Here is a 14,576-nt window from a genome sequence, read left to right as displayed (position 1 = left end):
TGTTAGAAGACTGAGCACCATGATGTCCATCCAACAACCACAGTGTTAGATGACTGAGCACCATGATGTCCATCCAACAGCCACAGTGTTAGATGACTGAGCACCATGATGTCCATCCAACAGCCACAGTGTTAGATGACTGAGCACCATGATGTCCATCCAACAGCCACAGTGTTAGATGACTGAGCACCATGATGTCCATCCAACAACCACAGTGTTAGATGACTGAGCACCATGATGTCCATCCAACAACCACAGTGTTAGATGACTGAGCACCATGATGTCCATCCATCAGCCACAGTGTTAGATGACTGAGCACCATGATGTCCATCCAACAACCACAGTGTTAGATGACTGAGCACCATGATGTCCATCCAACAACCACAGTGTTAGATGACTGAGCACCATGATGACCATCCAACAACCACAGTGTTAGATGACTGAGCATCATGATGTCCATCCAACAACCACAGTGTTAGATGACTGAGCACCATGATGTCCATCCATCAGCCACAGTGTTAGATGACTGAGCACCATGATGTCCATCCAACAACCACAGTGTTAGATGACTGAGCACCATGTCCATCCAACAACCACAGTGTTAGATGACTGAGCGCCATGATGTCCATCCAACAGCCACAGTGTTAGATGACAGAGCACCATGATGTCCATCCAACAACCACAGTGTTAGATGACTGAGCACCATGATGTCCATCCAACAACCACAGTGTTAGATGACTGAGCACCATGATGTCCATCCAACAACCACAGTGTTAGATGACTGAGCACCATGATGTCCATCCAACAACCACAGTGTTAGATGACTGAGCACCATGATGTCCATCCATCAGCCACAGTGTTAGATGACTGAGCACCATGATGTCCATCCAACAACCACAGTGTTAGATGACTGAGCACCATGATGTCCATCCAACAACCACAGTGTTAGATGACTGAGCACCATGATGTTCATCCAACAACCACAGTGTTAGATGACTGAGCACCATGATGTCCATCCAACAACCACAGTGTTAGATGACTGAGCACCATGATGTTCATCCAACAGCCACAGTGTTAGATGACTGAGCACCATCACGTCCATCCAACAACCACAGTGTTAGATGACTGAGCACCATGATGTTCATCCAACAGCCAGTGTTAGATGACTGAGCACCATGATGTCCATCCAACAGCCACAGTCTCCTGAATAATGCAACACTGTGATGTCCATCCAACAGTGCTAGATGAGTGAGCACCATGACGTCCATCCACTTGGCTCACCCCCTGGTCCTAAGTTTCCCAGACTTAGCCGTTTCGTCCTTTGCCGTGATGACACTGAACCTTCTGTCTCATCACCACTCTCCACATCGTCCAAGTCAGAGTCCAGGTCAGAGTCTACCGCAAGTCTTGACAGACGCGTCAGGTAACGAGTTGGAACCAGGTCTTCCTCCATCCCCTTCCTGCACAACACACAAAAAACATAGGTGTGAGTAACATGGGTTAATCATCAAGATCAAGATGTGAACACCCTTATACTCTGTGCAAAAAAGTTTTCTTTCTTACCCCAAGTCTTGTTTGAAACTTTACATTTGAGAAAATATACATGTAGGTGCCATGCTACATGCACTTCAGAGTTAGATTGTTAGGTTTTATAGGAAAACCTCCAACATGCATATGGACATGGTGTGACATGCACATAGACATCGTTTGACATGCATACGGACATGGTGTGACCTCTCTTACATGCATATGGACATGGTGTGACCTCTCTTACATGCATATGGACATAGCCTGACCTCTATTACATGCATATGGACATATTGTGACCTCTCTTACATGCATATGGACATAGCCTGACCTCTCTTGCATGCATATGGACATAGTCTGACCTCTCTAGCTCTACTCTTGTCTTCTCATTACCTACAATTCCAAACTAGTCTAAGCTTTGACATTTTAAAGTGTCACAGAGCATGTTTTAGGAGCCAGTATTTTTGTGAAGTGCATGTACTAGAGAATATTTTAATTTTTCTTATTCATTTAAAGTCACAAATTTTTCACTCTTACAATGGTAAAAGACAAGACATGCATTAGGCTGCGTTAATGATTGCTTACTGTCACCAACAGCCTACAGATTGAGAATTCAGGAATCAACATAAATTCCATGTACATCTGCTCCCAGTTCCAGGTTTCCTTGTACTAATTCAGGTTTCCCTCTACCAGTTTCAGTTTTTCCTCTTCTGTGTATAAGACTGGGTTGACTTAGCTATAGTGACTGAAAGACAAGCACCTTGTATTGAACCATCTAACCTGATTATCCCATTCCTAGTAAACTTTTATTTCACAGATGTCAGTTAAATTTTACAAAGGAATTTAATAAAAACAAAAATAAAAATAACACATAAGGCGTAATTTTAGGCTGTGTAAAGTGTCAATGACAAAGGATACAGCTAGGTCACTCACCCTGAGTCAGCTATTTTTAACAGGTGTCACAGGTGTTTAATTATTGATTTTTTTTTTTTTAATTTCTGTATAGCTTACAATAGAAACTTTGCCACTGACATTCCAAACAGCATGTAAGCCTGATAACAAAGAAACCATATTTAAAAATATCACAAAAAAGGAATGTTTTTTTTCTCTTCTCATAACCTAATAAAGAGACTAGCATGATTTCTAAATAGAACGAAATATTACATGAACACAGTTCTACATGTAGGTCAGACACACATCCATGACAAAGTAAAATCTGCATGTGTGACAAATATCATTAGCTTTCCTCAATCAACACTGCTGACACACAAATGACTCATCGGATTACAATTCAAGTTACAAGTATCAAAAAGGTTCATATAATTTGACTTTGATTTATTTCGTTATTTAGGTTTTCAGTTTGCTTTTTGTCTTTCTTGCTTTTTTTTTTATTCCTTTCAACTGTATTTTGTTTTCAAATAAATTCTGGGAACATGGTTCTGGGTACATGGTTGACAAATCCAGGGCAAATTGCATTTTCAAAGAAAGGAGCAGGAAAACTAAGCCATGTTTACTTCATTGTCACCATACACGACAACAAACCTAAACTTGTCACTGTCAGAAGACTGACCTAAGTTCTTTCAGTCCTAAGTTTTTAAAGTTTGACATCATACAATCATCTGCCACTGAAAATTACTAACAAACAACTGATCATGAAAAACACTCAGGTTCAAGTTTATCTGAAATACCACATAAATGTAACACATGTACCCACAGATGTATGTATGTATGCTTACATAGTATGTTTAACAATATTTCAGTCATATGACGACACAGAATCATATAATATGTGAGTGTGCATATACTGTGTCTTCTTGTGGTAGGGCGAAACAATGCCCCCAAAGTAATGCCACCACTGAAGTATCATGCCAAATACACCCCAGGATATCGGGGCCAGCAAGTCCTCTTTCTTTGCTCTTTCCTCTCAGTGCTGCACCAAGCGAGACAGTAACAAGTATCATTTATTTTTGAAGTCTTTGGTATGACACGACCTGGGTTTGATGCCTGTTCTCCCCATGTTATGTAACTTCATACACATGCACATGCAAGTATATTTAAATGGACTGATACAATTAAAGGAAGGGAGAGATTAGGCTAAAGATGGCCAAGTTTTCAACCAGTGTCTGCCTCTGACAGTAGGACTGGTTACACCTGGTTATCTGATGACGTATGTTGTGACTGCCAACCCGTACCCCTCTTCCACCCCACCCCCCACCATCACAGATCTCGGTTACTATGTCAGTAAGTTTTCATCCACAAGACATGCAAGAGGAGCACCCAAGGAGACAGAAGTAGGTCTACATAATGTCTGGCAGGCGTATCTGTATCTAGTGCACTTACTACATGTATAAAGGCAGTAAGATTGCTGCGCATGTACTTGTCTGGAAGCGAGATGAGGCTAGCATAGGGGGTGGTCAACCTCCAACTGTGTAGCTAGATGACTCACCGACATGTAATGAGGGGAAATTGGGGGGGAAAGGTTCATATCCACCTCTGAGAAAACTACCCATGTATCAATGATGGCTTGTTCTCTCAACCAAGGGCTTCACATTTCATTTCACAGCCCAGTAAAGGAATATGTAATAATGGTTACATTTTTGCTGGTATTACTTCAGTTCTGCAATCCATTATTAAATGTTCACACAGTGCCTGCAAACTTTCACAATGTGTTAAGAAACTTGCGTGCTGCATCGGGAAACTTTCTGAAGGTGTCAGAAAACTTTCACACTGTGTCAGGAAATTTTCACACTGTGTCAAGAAACTTTCACATAGATATTGTACAAATACAGTGTCAGTTTCACACAGTGTCTGGAAACTTTCATACCGTGTCAGGAAACATTCATTCTTAATCAGAAAACTTTTGCACATTGTCAGGGAAGTTAATGAGGAAACTTTCATACTTTATCAGGAAGCTTTGACACTACATCAAGAAACTTCATACGGTGTCAGGAAACTTCATACGCTGTTAGGAAACTTTCAAACTGTGTCAAACTTTCCCACTGTGTCAGGAAACTTTCACACAGTGTCAGGAAACCACTGTACTGAAAAATACTTAATGAATGTATACAGTCTCAAGTTTCCCACTATTTCAAAGAACTTTTCACACAGCATCAGAAATTTTCCATCTACACCAAGGCCCTAAATCAGGCCCTATGTGCAATGTAGTCACAAGAAGTTCAAGGTCATTTACTCTAATTCTACACTGCCTTAAAGTTTTTTGACAAAAATATGCATGTAACTTATGTTAATTTGATTTCTGCTCGATTTCTGCTCAATTTCTCCAGCCTTAGGTGGGAAGGTCTGCCAGCAATCTGCATATGGTCTTGAGCTTCCCCCAGGTTTCCTCCCACCATAATGCTTGCTATCGTTGTATAAGTGAAATATTCTTGAGTATGGCATAAAACACCAATCAAATACATAAATATATAGATCAATATCTTAACTCAAGAATATATCACCCAATTACCCAACTGAAGTCAGCCAGCAAAAACACAAGCAGATAACAACTGCACAGAATACAGTTGTCACTCAAAGTGCATTTTGTCAGGTGGCGTATTGTTGGCACAGATACCAAGGTATCTGATAGATTTTATCATGTATTTAAAAGTTCAATAAAAGGTTAAATTCATTTTTGTTTCAATGTTCTTTCCATGTTTTGCAGCTTTGAAATACACTGGACACCAGCCCAATTAAAAATGAACATATAAATTTAACCAGATAAAAAACTAAAAAAAAAAATTGAATCAAATACTACTTTTGAATTCTGACTTTGTTTTCATTTTGAATCAGGACAGCATATACTGGAATAGTAAAAACTAATCTGTGGGAAGACGAACAACACGTGGGAAGATGAACAAGGGCATGTGGGAAGATGAACAAGGGCATGTGGGAAGATGAACAACATGTGGGAAGATGAACAAGGGCATGTGGGAAGATGAACAAGGGCATGTGGGAAGATGAACAACATGTGGGAAGATGAACAAGGGCATGTGGGAAGATGAACAAGGGCATGTGGGAAGATGAACAACATGTGGGAAGATGAACAAGGGCATGTGGGAAGATGAACAAGGGCATGTGGGAAGATGAACAAGGGCATGTGGGAAGATGAACAAGGGCATGTGGGAAGATGAACAACATGTGGGAAAATGAACAAGGGCATGTCGGAAGATGAACAACATGTGGAAAGATGAACAACATGTGGGAAGAAGATGAACAAGGGCATGTGGGAAGATGAACATGGGCAAGTATGACGACTGATCTCTCAGAAAATGAAGATTAGTATTATCACCATAACCATTATAACAATTAATATGATTACATAAACAAGACTCTGAACAGACTCAACCCTGACTCAAGCCAGCAAGAATATCTGTATTACAGGTGTAGGTGACATTTTATACTCTTTCAACAAAATACACACACATATAGTACTGAGTCATCCTGAAAAAAAAAATAAAGCCTCACATAATCTGACCCACTGTGAAAAATTAGGGCACTCTGTGGTTAAGATATTATTTTAAAAACTTTGTACTGCACTAGCAATGGATCAACTCACAGATTTTCCTTAAAAAAAAGCTCCTTACAGAACATCTGAGTAGGGCCTTATTTTCAGTGCGTTCACAAGAATTTTCTCCCATATACCTGTATATGGCCACTGTCATTCCTTGTAAACCTTATTGAGAAATTTTACATCACACAATTATCATGAGTGAAGTGTAATGTACTTACATACATATACATGTACAAGCAAATCAAGGCTATAGGTATGTTTGGCAGAATCAAGATAGGGGAAGCACATGAGAATGAGGTAATCGGGTCAGTCACTGCTACGGAGCGTGATTCATAGCGCACGAGCTTGTACCTATGTCACCCATCAATGTGTATTCCGAAGGCCCATTTACAACAGGCTGATTAAATCCTGAATATATAAATCACATTTACATACTCACACACACTAGATCAACATTGTGAAAAGCTAAGCTGTGACATTTCTCTTGTATTTTTTTTTTTCGTGCATGTCTCTTCACAGCATTAAATAACAGACCAAATTGTACGCCCAGAACTGCTTTTCTCAAATATGCATACTGGGACTTGACTGTAATTTCTCACAATCTACAAACTCACAAATGTGTCACACAGAACTTAGCATAGGCTATACATGAGAAATATCATGATTTGATTTTTTTTTTATTGATGTTTTACGCTGTACTCAAGAATATTTCATTTGTATGACTGCAGCCAGCATTATATGGTGGAAGGATACAAAACAGAAATCATGACTTTTAGGGGTAAATGTGCTTAATAAACAGTCAAGTCATTGAAGCAAACAAACCACCTTTCTAAGATCTTTAAAAATGAGATTGAAATTTCAACTCTAGTCATGGACAAATTTACAAGTCAAATTCTGTAATGTGTAGCATTGATATCTTTCTTTCTGAAATTCTTACGGCAAAAATGCAAAATCGTCACTTAAATTGGTACATGAAAGTCATTCCAGGCAACACAGACAGCGTCTACACACATGTATGATCCACGGTTTCACGTTTGTCTGAACGTTTTTGTCTGAACCTGATCCACCTCATTAATAGATATCAATTACATGCACATTACTTAACCCTTTAAAACCAGCCAAGTCCCTTACATCACAAGACTTATACAACTTGGAGACTTCAGCTCCATAAAAAGTAATACCCACAAGCAGTTCATAGACTTCATTCAACCTGAGTGGAAGAGAACTCGTGTAGACAATTCAAAGACCGGCCTTACATAACAATGACTGGAATTCCTAAAACAAGGCTTACATTACACTAATTCGACCTCAGCGACATTGCACACTGTTTTATCTAGCAGTAAAATGTTAAATGACATTGGGTTTGATCAGGACACTACAGTGCTTATACGTCTCCAAGAGTCCAGGAATGCAGGATTCTCAACTGATCAACGATGTCACTCAACAATGTCTATCAGGTTTCTTTTCCTCGACAGACAGAAAGGCAATTTTTTTATAGTGCTGTTAGTGTTTGTAATATTGCCTAGATAACTGATAAAACATGTTTCGGATGGAAGAGTATTAAAGTGTGCAAAGCTGTTTACAATGTACACGTACAGTCTGGTTTATGGTGAGAGAACAAGTGTGTCCAGCTGTTTACAATGTACATGTACAGTCTGGTTTATGGTGAGAGAGCAAGTGTGTCCAGCTGTTTACAATGTACATGCACAGTCTGGTTTATGGTGAGAGAGCAAGTGTGTCCAGCTGTTTACAATGTACATGTACAGTCTGGTTTATGGTGAGAGAGCAAGTGTGTCCAGCTGTTTACAATGTACATGTACAGTCTGGTTTATGGTGAGAGAGCAAATGTGTCCTGCTGTTTACAATGTACATGTACAGTCTGGTTTATGGTGACAGAGCAAATGTGTCCTGCTGTTTACAATGTACATGTACAGTCTGGTTTATGGTGAGAGAGCAAGTGTGCCCAGCTGTTTACAATGTACACGTACAGTCTGGTTTATGGTGAGAGAGCAAATGTGTCCTGCTGTTTACAATGTACATGCACAGTCTGGTTTATGGTGAGAGAGCAAATGTGTCCAGCTGTTTACAATGTACATGTACAGTCTGGTTCATGGTGAGAGAGCAAGTGTGTCCAGCTGTTTACAATGTACATGCACAGTCTGGTTTATGGTGAGAGAGCAAATGTGTCCAGCTGTTTACAATGTACATGTACAGTCTGGTTTATGGTGAGAGAGCAAGTGTGTCCAGCTGTTTACAATGTACATGTACAGTCTGGTTTATGGTGAGAGAGCAAGTGTGCCCAGCTGTTTACAATGTACATGTACAGTCTGGTTCATGGTGAGAGAGCAAGTGTGTCCAGCTGTTTACAATGTACATGCACAGTCTGGTTTATGGTGAGAGAGTACGTGTGTCCAGCTGTTTACAATGTATATGTACAGTCTGGTTCATGGTGAGAGAGCAAGTGTGCCCAGCTGTTTACAATGTACATGTACAGTCTGGTTTATGGTGAGAGAGCAAGTGTGTCCAGCTGTTTACAATGTACATGTAGTCTGGTTTATGGTGACAGAGCAAATGTGTCCAGCTGTTTACAATGTACATGTACAGTCTGGTTTATGGTGAGAGAGCAAGTGTGTCCAGCTGTTTACAATGCACATGCACAGTCTGGTTCATGGTGAGAGAGCAAGTGTGCCCAGCTGTTTACAATGTACATGTACAGTCTGGTTCATGGTGAGAGAGCAAATGTGTCCAGCTGTTTACAATGTACATGTACAGTCTGGTTTATGGTGAGAGAGCAAGTGTGTCCAGCTGTTTACAATGTACATGTAGTCTGGTTTATGGTGACAGAGCAAATGTGTCCAGCTGTTTACAATGTACATGTACAGTCTGGTTTATGGTGAGAGAGCAAGTGTGCCCAGCTGTTTACAATGCACATGCACAGTCTGGTTCATGGTGAGAGAGCAAGTGTCCCAGCTGTTTACAATGTACATGTACAGTCTGGTTTATGGTGACAGAGCAAGTGTGTCCAGCTGTTTACAATGTACATGTAGTCTGGTTTATGGTGAGAGAGCAAGTGTGTCCAGCTGTTTACAATGTACATGTACAGTCTGGTTTATGGTGAGAGAGCAAATGTGTCCAGCTGTTTACAATGTACATGTACAGTCTGGTTTATGGTGAGAGAGCAAGTGTGTCCAGCTATTTACAATGTACATGTACAGTCTGGTTTATGGTGAGAGAACAAGTGTGCCCAGCTGTTTACAATATACATGTACAGTCTGGTTTATGGTGAGAGAGTACGTGTGTCCAGCTGTTTACAATATAAACGTACAGTCTGGTTTATGGTGAGAGAGCAAGTGTGTCCAGCTGTTTACAATGTATATGTACAGTCTGGTTCATGGTGAGAGAGCAAGCATGTCCTGCTGTTTACAATGTACATGTACAGTTTGGTTTATGGTGAGAGAGCAAGTGTGTCCAGCTGTTTACAATGTGCATGTACAGTCTGGTTATGGTGAGAGAGCAAGTGTGTCCAGCTGTTTACAATGTTCATGTACAGTATGGTTTATTGTGAGAGAATGGGTGTGTGCCTAGATCTGAGATCTGTTTCATTCTTCCCAGTTTAGCTTTCAGAAATACAGATCTGTACTCTTCCATTTACTAACCTGGAACTCGGTCCTTCCGCATGTGCTGTCCTCAACATATCAACACTGTTTGCTAAAAAACATGTTTCCTGTAATCCTTCAGTAATTCTTACCTCATATCACCTAGTTATTTGTGAATAATAAAGACCATAATGTCACAATTAACATAAATGTATCTGTTACATGGGCGGTAAGCCAAACTTTGCTAACCGCCATTTTCAATTTGACATGGCCGCACTCAGCATCGTCCAGAAAAAGATAAACTCTTGGAATGATTTGATTGAAACCAATTAGCTGTACACCAAATTCTTTGGAATCTTTAATTTGTGCATTAATAATGAACAGAAATGATCTATAATCAATCATATTGTGAAGAAAGATAGTCTTAATTTTGAGACGAGTCCACCCTAGCAAACCGAGTCACGACTTGAAAATGGTGACTCGCGACATTCTGATGCTGTCTGAGTGGGTGTATCAGTTACATCTGTGTTATTTGCAATGCTATGGCCTTTATTATTACCACATAACGAGGTGATATGAATTCAGAATTACTTTAAGGTCAATGGACGCCTCTTTTTGTGGCATACAGCAGCGTTGGCGCTTTGGAGACAGCGCAGATGACAGGACCAAATTCCAGGATAATGAATGCAACGGTTCAGAGTGGTTAGTGTGGAAGGGGAGCTGGGAACATGGCTAACTGATCTCAGAGCATGTGGGACATGCTGTTCATAATTATATAGGCCATGATCATATAAGGATGACAGACAATGAAAAAACAACAGACACATAACACATCACATAAGGATGACAGACAATGAAAAAACAACAGACACATAACACATCACATAAGGATGACAGACAATGAAAAAACAACAGACACATAACACATCACATAAGGATGACAGACAATGAAAAAACAACAGACACATAACACATCACATAAGGATGACAGACAATGAAAAAACAACAGACACATAACACATCACATAAGGATGACAGACAATGAAAAAACAACAGAAACATAACACATCACATAAGGATGACAGACAATGAAAAAACAACAGACACATAACACATCACATAAGGATGACGGACAATGAAAAAACAACAGACACATAACACATCACATAAGGATGACAGACAATGAAAAAACAACAGACACATAACACATCACATAAGGATGACAGACAATGAAAAAACAACAGACACATAACACATCACATAAGGATGACAGACAATGAAAAAACAACAGACACATAACACATCACATAAGGATGACAGACAATGAAAAAACAACAGACACATAACACATCACATAAGGATGACAGACAATGAAAAAACAACAGAAACATAACACATCACATAAGGATGACAGACAATGATAAAACAACAGACACATAACACATCACATAAGGATGACAGACAATGAAAAAACAACAGACACATAACACATCACATAAGGATGACAGACAATGAAAAAAACAACAGACACATAACACATCACATCAGGATGACAGACAATGAAAAAACAACAGACACATAACACATCACATAAGGATTCACATTCTGTATGCTCTTGTTTTTTTTTTTTTTCACATTTTTTTTTACACAGTTAATCATAAAAAATAATAATTTTTGCCTGATACTTCATAACTCAAATGACAACTCTTCACTGAACATTGACTAGCCACTGGGGAAGTTTGGCTTACTGCTGATGTAACAAATACATTCGTGTTGGTTGTGACATTAATACAGAATGTTACATAAAGTCTGAGATAGCTGAAGGAGTTCTTTCAGTACAAGTGTTATGTCAGCTAGGTTACCAAACTCCCTAAGGCAGGAGGTTGTAAAAGTCCAACACATGTCTGGTCTGCACTGAAAACACACTCTGTATGCTAATTAGCTACATGTAGGTCAGAATTTCGTTCAGGTCTGATGCACACTCGTAAATTGTGTTAACGTCTACATAAAAACTGAAAATAACAGACCTCACCGAGCACAGGTTCTTACTTTTTAAAAATTTCAGACGGAAGCTGAGGCAAAGTATACAGCCACACACAGGTGTCAATCAAGGAATGGGTGGAGCTATGATACCCACAGATAATCAAGGATTAATATAGCAAAGCATGCACCTAAGATGACCTAATTCAGTCAGTCACTGAAAAAAATTTCTGCTGAATACTGCATGTACAATCGTGCAGTTACAAGAAAAAAGCAAACAATAAAACCCACATAATTAAAAAAAAAAAGAAAATCAGCACAAACTTAGCCCATAAAAAAGGATGCTGATTGTGGGAACCTTCAGCTGTCTAGTTTAGTGTGACAATACTGCCAATTTTTCAAAACCATGTAAATAAGCATGAATATGAAAATGTACATGTTTTATCCTTATGTCTACAGATATGGCAAAAATCAGGACGCTGCACACCAGCTAAAACACCTGAAGTTATCTGACGCTCTGAAGTTATTCACATTCGCAAATGTTTATATTCACATTAATATACATACACATACACTTGAAAGTAGACATTTGCAACACTGTTGTGTAATATTATATTCATAATGATATACACTCACTTGAATGTAGATATCTGCAACACTATTGTGTAATATATTCATATTGATATACTCACTTGAAAGTAGATAATTTGCAACACTGTTGTGTAATATAATATTCGTACTGATACACTCACTTGAAAGTAGATATTTGCAACAGTGTTGTGCAACATTATATTCATACTGATATATACTTGCTTGAATGTAGATATTTGAAACACTGTTGTGTAATATATTCATACTGATATATACTCACTTGAAAGTAGATATTTACATCACTGCTGTGAAACATTATATTCATATCGATATTTACTCACTTGAAAGTAGATATCTGCAACACTGTTGTGCAATGTTATATTCATATAAACTCATTTGAAAGTAGGTATTTGCAACACTGTTGTGTAATGTTATATTCAAATATACTCACTTGAAAGTAGATAATTTAAAACATTGTTGTGCCATGTTATATTCATCTTGACATTTACATCTACACACTTGAAAATAGATATTTACAACATTGTTGTGCAATGTTATATTGATATTGACATTTACATGTACACACTTAAAAGCAGATATTTACAACATCGTTGTGCAATGCTATATTGATACTGACATTTACATGTGCACACCTGAAAGTGGATATTTACAACATTGTTGTGCAATGTTATATTCAAAAAGACATGTACATGTATACTCTTGAAAGTAGATATTTACAACATTGTTGTGCAATGTTATATTCATATTGACATTTACATGTACACACTTGAAAGTAGATATTTACAACATCGTTGTGCAATGTTATATTCATATTGACATTTGCATGTACACACTTGAAAGTAGATATTTACAACATTGTTGTGCAATGTTATATTCATCTTGACATTTACATCTACACACTTGAAAATAGATATTTACAACATCGTTGTGCAATGTTATATTGATATTGACATTTACATGTACACACTTGAAAGTAGATATTTACAACATTGTTATGCAATGTTATATTTAAACTGACATGTACATGTATACTCTTGAAAGTTGATATTTACAACATTGTTGTGCAATGTTATATTTAAACTGACATTTACATGTACACATTTGAAAGTAGATATTTACAACATTGTTGTTCAATGTTATATTCAAATTGACATTTACATGTACACACTTGAAAGTAGACATTTACATTATGACATACTTTAAAGGTGAAGACCTCTAGAAATCAAAGTAGGCATCACTAAATAGACTACTTAAAACTGTTAAAACTATGCCTAAAAAAACCTTTCATTTATTTTGTTTAGATTTGTTTGAAAAGAGTTAAAGGCGTTCAAACATTTGAATTCTAATGTGGGCTTTAGGGATTATACTATCAGAGTTTAGGAACTCTGACGTCACAGGAAGTTTTTCCACCTGGATGTTGGAATAAATCTTTACCCATGAGTAAATTACTGAAATAACGTTCCCGAAATTCCTTCGGTCTGATGAACATCAGGAATAAAAAAGGTGAAGTGACGTTAGTGTTCCTCGATACCATCAGTATGGCTCATAAAGCCCACCATAGTGTTCAAATATTTGAATGCCTTTCAATACTGTTTAAAAAATCTGGAAATAAATAATGAAAGTATTTTTATGCAATTTTCTGTTGTCTGTATGATAAATCTAACTTCACATTTTAGCTTTTTTTACTTGAAAAAAGTGAATGATGGTAAACCTTTTTATGGAAATTAAATAAGTGAATTGAGAAGATCAGCATAACCAATACTACCGTTATCAAGGGTGTCAGTTTTCTTTACATAAAAATATGTTGTAAAAATTACAAATCAAAAGATATCAAGACTACACATCTAGCTTTGCAACAGCAGAACTTTTTTCATATGTTATTCATCGCCATACACCAACAAAAGTGCAGGTGAGGAAATTGCAAAAATTGTAAAGGCTGAAATACCTACCCAATTTAGACTTAATATATTAATATATGCACATATACAGACCTTAGCCAGACAGGTACATTTACATAAAAACTATCCTATTAATTCGCCAACCTTTCCAACCATGTCTGCAACCAATATTTTGAAACATTCAAGAACTAGGATGTGTAGAGAAATAATTTGCACCGTTTTATGGAGATCATTCAATGTTTGAAACCACTTACATTTACATATTCAAAGGAAAGACAGCCTTCATTTCAAGCAATGTTACAAGAAAATATAAAAAGCATTTTCTGCTGATCATATATATATAAGCTAATGTTAAAAGTACAGAGATCAATGCTTCTTCCCACATGCATGGCCTAGCTACACCATGAACGCTAAATATAAAGCTATGTTGTGATAGCTTCAATACAATGTATC

General features: G+C 37.9%; 1 protein-coding gene across 1 annotated transcript in view; it reads right to left on the bottom strand.

The window, feature by feature from the left end:
* Positions 1-1,206: 1,206 nt before the first annotated feature.
* Positions 1,207-14,576, bottom strand: part of LOC135475780 (WD repeat-containing protein wdr-5.1-like) — a 34,916-nt gene continuing 21,546 nt past the window's right edge. Inside the window, exon 12 of the mRNA XM_064755720.1 lies at positions 1,207-1,460. Within this exon, the coding sequence (XP_064611790.1) occupies positions 1,241-1,460 (220 nt within the window). The 3' untranslated portion in view covers positions 1,207-1,240. The remainder of the gene's footprint in view (positions 1,461-14,576) is intronic.

The sequence above is a fragment of the Liolophura sinensis genome, chromosome 9 (assembly GCF_032854445.1).
Source record: "Liolophura sinensis isolate JHLJ2023 chromosome 9, CUHK_Ljap_v2, whole genome shotgun sequence".
NCBI lineage: Eukaryota > Metazoa > Mollusca > Polyplacophora > Chitonida > Chitonidae > Liolophura > Liolophura sinensis.
This window is presented reverse-complemented; position numbering and strand designations above follow the sequence as displayed.